General features: G+C 36.9%; 1 protein-coding gene across 1 annotated transcript in view; it reads right to left on the bottom strand.

The window, feature by feature from the left end:
* Positions 1–1,463: 1,463 nt before the first annotated feature.
* LOC131237358 (uncharacterized) overlaps positions 1,464–6,222 on the bottom strand; it is a 29,792-nt gene continuing 25,033 nt past the window's right edge. Inside the window, exon 4 of the mRNA XM_058235076.1 lies at positions 1,464–1,902. Coding sequence (XP_058091059.1) covers positions 1,569–1,902 — 334 coding nt within the window. The 3' untranslated portion in view covers positions 1,464–1,568. The remainder of the gene's footprint in view (positions 1,903–6,222) is intronic.

The raw sequence follows: 6,222 nt of genomic DNA, 5'->3' as shown, positions 1-6,222 counted from the left end.
GCTACGGGCGCTATTTGAAACACTTCCTTTACGTAACTGGCTTTACGGCACACGATGGTGTGGAATGTACAAGTTAGGTATTTGTTGGTTGTGAAAGGTCACCGTTTGTTCCTAACAGTTAAAAAAGCCAGCAAAAAAATAAATAAATCATATTGATCCAAAACTTCTGTGACCCCAAGAAGGGTTTCAATGGTAGACGTTCAATCCCCGCTGCTTTTTGCAGTGTGGGGTCTACTTGATAGTTCGGTATTTCTTATTTTTCGTCTCAAGCCTTAAGAGGAGATCGCCAAATGGATGGACGGTTTGGATATAACACATACCTCATGATGGGACCCACAGAACTTGCTAACGTCAATTCAGCAGCTATAGAGCTGGTGTGAGGTACACCAGCCACCCCGCTTCCGTTTATGTGACACCTCAGCCTATCCCTGCTGTTTGAGCTTGGTTTGGTCCAGATTATACTAGCCTGAGCTTTGCTTGGTGTGGTCAAATATCTGAGTCGAGCCGAGCCGTACTGAGCCAGAACAAGGGTCAGCCTGTTTTTTTTAATAAACAATATATAATATAATTTTTTTTATACAAAGACAACACTACAAAATAATATTAAAAAAGACTAATACAATAGTAACATCACTACAAAAAATAACATAAAGTTTAATGTTAGAGCCACACATTGCAACAGTAAAACAGGAATTGGATTGGACGGTTTGGATTGCTCAATAATGACACATTTACAGTGTCCAAACAGCAAGCTAGACCATGGGCATGCCATAGCTCAAAAATTGAGCTGATCGACCAATCACGGTCATTGGATTTTTGCCAATGGTTCCTTCCTGACCATCTATTCATTAGCCACTAATCTGTTTGCTGGCTTTTTTAACTGTTTTAATTTTCTTTTCATGGACTCTTTTTAAAGGCAGGAAACGAACCAATATCCGTTGTTCAAAGTTGGATAAACCTACTGCTCCCATCTCATTTATTTTCTGTGAGCGAAAATGCATGTTTTTTGAGAACCCCTTTCTCTTTTCATCCAATGCAAAGATTAATATGGGCATGCAATTTTTTTCTGAAAAAAAAAATAAAAAAATAAAAAAATCTAAAAAACTCATGACATCAATGGAAGACAAAATAACTGTCCACCTGTGCCAAAATGTCACCTCCATACAACATCCAAGCCATCACCATGGGTGGGTCCCGGCATGAAAAAACAGACCAACACTTGTCCCCACTGTACTAAAACAACAGAAGACCAACAGTCTGATTAGCATGCCCACCTGTTGAGTGGATCTGATGCCTTTTGCGCTTGGTAATCTTCGTGCAGGGGACAGCATTTTGGATGGCTTGGATGTCATTCACAGGTGATAGATCTGGCCCATTAGTGCAAGGTCGATAGTAACTCATCATCCGTTGAGGGGTGTGGGTGTGTGTGTGGGTGTGTGGAATCACATGATCCAGAAAAGATGTACTTAAATTCGCTTTGACTTCTACTGAAATTGAATGGTACTTGCGGAATCAAGCAACTAAACAAAAGCTACTAATGTTTTAAGAAAGATGCATATGGCTGTGGATTAACTGGAAGCCTTTTGTTTCTTAATTTTTCTCTTGGCGAGGGTGAAATCATCATCGTCGTCGTCTGTATTGACATCCATCTTGCCTTTCTTGGATGACTTCTTGGCAGGAGTGAAGTCATTTTCACTATCCGAACTGCAATCCATCTTGCGCTTCTTGGATACCTTCATAGTAGTTTTGGATTCAACAGTTTTCTTCGTCGAGGTTTGCACTGTTCTCTTAACAGTGACAGACTTTACAGGGGAGTTGAACTTTGATAGCTGGTTCTTTTTCAGTTTTTTCTCATAGACCTTCTTTGCTTCCGCCAGTGGCAGCAAACCCCACTCCATCATCCTGCAATTGCATGAAGAAACAAACAGGAAAGAAGAATTATAGCAAGGAAACTGAAAGTGTTGGTAAAAAAGAAGACGGAAATGAAGTGATTCTAGTCAATAGACAATCAGAGAAATTGGGTGTTGCAGAACACGTTCAAGAATAGAAAATTATTCTAATGGGAACTGGCATAAATATGGCACCATAATCCACTATCTAAAAGAAAAAAGAACTATGTGATCTTTGGGGTTCGAGCCCATAGCTCAATGGTAAACAGGTTGCGTTGCAACATTGAGGTCTCAGGTTGACAAATTCATTCAGATTACCTATCAAAAAAGAAAAAGAAAAAGAAAATAAAACAATAACAACAATATATGATCTCTGAACCCAGGACATGCACGATATCCTCAGGGCTCAGCATGTATGGACCATTGTCCCATTATCCAGACAGTTGATCTGATGGGACCCACTGCAGATAGACCATGCTCCAACAATCTTTCATATTGGAAGATCCCTGCCCTCCAGTCTTTTGCCCTCTCCATGAATGAGGACTGGCTGATATATCAACCGATACCACTGGTATCACATACTGTCAATACAAACCAGGGGGGAGTTGTAAAACTCCTCCATTGCCCAAATATATTGACAATATATCGATGCATTGCGATATTTTTGAGTATTTTCAATATCTCATAGTACACAAGTCCCTGATATTGTCAATACATGTGATAATGTGATATGTATACAGCCCCTTTGCAAAAACAAGAATAATAATAATAATAATAAATCTTTTTCTCTTTTGTACGTGGAAGTGGGTTTTTATTTTTTATTTATTTATTTATTTATTTTGGGGGGGCTGCCAGGGGGGATTTCAACCGGTCATTTTGAGTTGTTTGGAGAGAAAAGAGGATTTGGGTACGGAAATCAGGATCAGAGAGCGGAGACAAACTGGAACCCAACCGTTGAGGTATTTTTTCTTGTTTAAATTGCTTAGAATCAGTATAACTGACTTAGTAATCCATGATTTTGCATATTTTGCATGTCATAGATTTTTACCTTCAATTTTTTATTTTGGGGTAAATGGGGAATTTGAGAAAAATCCAAAATTTCCTCCATTTCACACAATTTAATTTGCGATTAAAATATGGAAAAACCATGTTAAGTGCTCATATATGATCTACATATTGATGGAAATTTATAATTTAAAAAACTATTTTTAATATTAAAAAATATCGAATAAATAAATAAATAATAATTTTTAAAAAAAAATACACTAACCAACCAAAATTTGTTCCTAATGTGTGTTGATGAGTGTATCATGATCTTAACATCAACCACAGGTCCACACTCAATTATTTATTTCAAAAATAAATTTAATTTTTTAGAGATTATAAAAATATTTTTTAATAAATGCTCCATACATTATAGGATAAATTTAATGCAACTAATTAATACATTCAATGTGCTAATAAATTACGTGTTATATAAATATTATATACATTCAATGAACTCATTTTGTATATAATTGCATCACTTTGTCAGGCAGCGTATAATTTAGGATCATATACAAAGGAAACTTATTATGTGCACTTGTTTTTTGTGATCTTTAGAGTTGTAAGTGTAATAATGTCTTTTTTTAACATCCCATGAAGTTTCATTAAAAAAAAATCGATCAATTTCTCAATGTTTCCAAAAAACAGCAATACATTCCACGATACATGCGATATTTCCCATGAAATACCAATATATTTTCGTATCCCAAGGGTGTGATACATGCATCAATACCAATATTCAAATCACTGCAAATGAGAGGCCCATGGTTAGGTGATCCGGCCGGGTCTTACCATTGATGGGGACACCTCAAAGATCACCCTAATTGGAAGTTCCTGACAGTTAGATCCATTATCAACAAATAGACAACTATGAGAGAAATACAACAAAGGCCTGGAGAAAAGGCGAAGATTAGATGGATAGTCTTCCAATGTGGAAAAGTTTTGGGGCATTCCCTATCAATGGTGCAACCTGTTAGACCAATGGTCCAAGATCAACAAAACATGGACCTATGTTGGGTGCAGAGGATGCATTAGGACATGATAATTCCTCATATAAGAAAGACCTTTAATTCTTTTATAAATAAAGCAAGAAAGTGGTTTAAATGTATTGTTAGAATAAGTCTCGGCCTATCTAGCCCACTACAGTCCCACATCTGTGAGTTCCAGATACTAGTTTTAGTTTAGTCACCATTGTGGTACTGTCAGTGTACCTAGGAACCAACAACATCGATAACAGAGCACAGTATTGACCACCCCAAAAAGCCATGTAAATCGTCCATTCTTGTAGGTAGTAATATGTATTGAATGCAATCATGCAAACCTTTAGTTCAAAAGAAGAAAAAGAACAGAAAGAAAATTAATAATGATTAGAAGAAATAAGGGAAAAGATTTTGCTCACACAGCAGTGTGACGGAGAGTTGCATGATCATCTCCCTCCATTCAACAATCGCAGGAGGGAAAATTAACACGGACACATTCAAGTTGTTCTCTGAGAAAAAAAGTATCGGAAAGAAATCATCATCATCATCACCATCTATGCCTAATCCCAACTAATTGGGGTCGGCTAAAAAAATTATGTTCTGCCATTTCACTCTACAAAGGACCATATCATCAATTAAACCATAGGCCATCAAATCTTACTACTTCTAACCACATCCTTTAGAGCCTTCTTCCCCTTCCCTCATCTTATTACCTATTGGTGCTACTCCTAAGTTCCCCCAAACATGTTCATTTCTAACTCTATCCTTGTCTTGCCACTCATCCATCTCAACATCCTCATTTCAGTTGCACTCATCCTATGGACAAGTCATTCCTTGATTGTCCAACATTATAACCCACAAGGCAAGGCTGGTTTTATATCCGTCATACAAAGTTTCCCCTTTAGTTTGATGGGTATACGGTGATCACATGAAACTCCAAAGGCACATTTTCACTTCATCCGCCCATCTCTAGTTCTATGGCACCATCCTTCTCAACCCCTCCGCCATGAATTATCAACCCATGATATCAAAACTGATCATTTGGGATACTTCTCAGTCAGCAATCTTAAAGCTTGTTTGGATTGATGGAATCCAAAAAGTAATCGTGGAAAAGAAAATATTTTCTGCAGATGTGACGTTTTCTGCCAATTGCCATAATAGTAACATTGGGAAGTTGTTTTCCTTTCCACAGTTTTCCTCCGAAAATGACGTTTTCCTTTTCTTCGAAAACTCCTCATTTCCACACTTTTTGAGAGAAATATCTTTTCTTTACCACTGACTACTCCACATTTCCCTGAAAAACACGAAAAATAAAACATACAACTTTTTTAGTATTCTTTTCCACCACTTACATCATATGTCATGCCCTACTTTCCAATTTTACTTTTTACATTCCACTAATCCAAAAGGCCCTTAACAAAATCCTCATATTCACTCCTATTGTTATCAACACTTGCATTCTATATACTCCATTTTGGTCCTACTGATTTTAAAATCTTAAGAAACATATTGGAAAGAACTTTTAAAAAAAAAGCTTTGTTCATTAATTCCATTTCTAGAGTGTTCCAGTATTCAGTCATGCTGCAGTTATGTATCAGAAAGCTTAAAAATTGATCCAAAACTTTTAGGGCCCCAAAATAATCATATTTACAGCTGCACCTTTGGAGATTACAAGAACATGTTTATAACTCCCATCAGAGATACAGAAGGGCCAACACATATCCCTAATGCCGCTAACCTGTTTAATTTTGACAAAACTCGCTAGGGGCATGTCTGGATTCAGGGGGAAATAAGTGTGAGAATATTCATTCTGGAACAATGTCATTTCCAAGAAATTGGTGCATTTGAAACATGTTTCTACTGTTTGGTTTTCAACAAAAATTTCCATGAAATTGGTAGTATTTCAAAATCTTTCTTGGCAAAGATTTTTCCCAGACCATGTTCATTACTCCCATCAGAGGTACAGAAGTGCCAACATGTCCCTAATGCCGCTAACCTGTTAAACATTAACAAAATTCCCTAGAGGCCTGTCTGGATTCAGGGGGAAAAAGTGTGAGAATATTCATTCTGGAAAAATGTCATTTCCAAGAAATTGGTGGATTTGAAACATGTTTCTACTGTTTGGTTTTCAACAAAATTTTCCATAAAGTTGGTAGTATTTCAAAATCTCTATCTTGGCAAAGATTTTTCCCATGGAAAATAGGCTTGGTTAGGATAGACAATGATACCCCACATCGTTAAGATCATCAAATGATGGTCCCTGTGCAGAAATAAAAGTGGTTAGGATCGACTAGTGATGGGCCCCATGT

This window comes from Magnolia sinica, chromosome 2 (genome assembly GCF_029962835.1).
Source record: "Magnolia sinica isolate HGM2019 chromosome 2, MsV1, whole genome shotgun sequence".
NCBI lineage: Eukaryota > Viridiplantae > Streptophyta > Magnoliopsida > Magnoliales > Magnoliaceae > Magnolia > Magnolia sinica.
The sequence above is the reverse complement of the archived record's forward strand: the minus strand, read 5'-3'. Positions and strand labels throughout refer to the sequence as shown.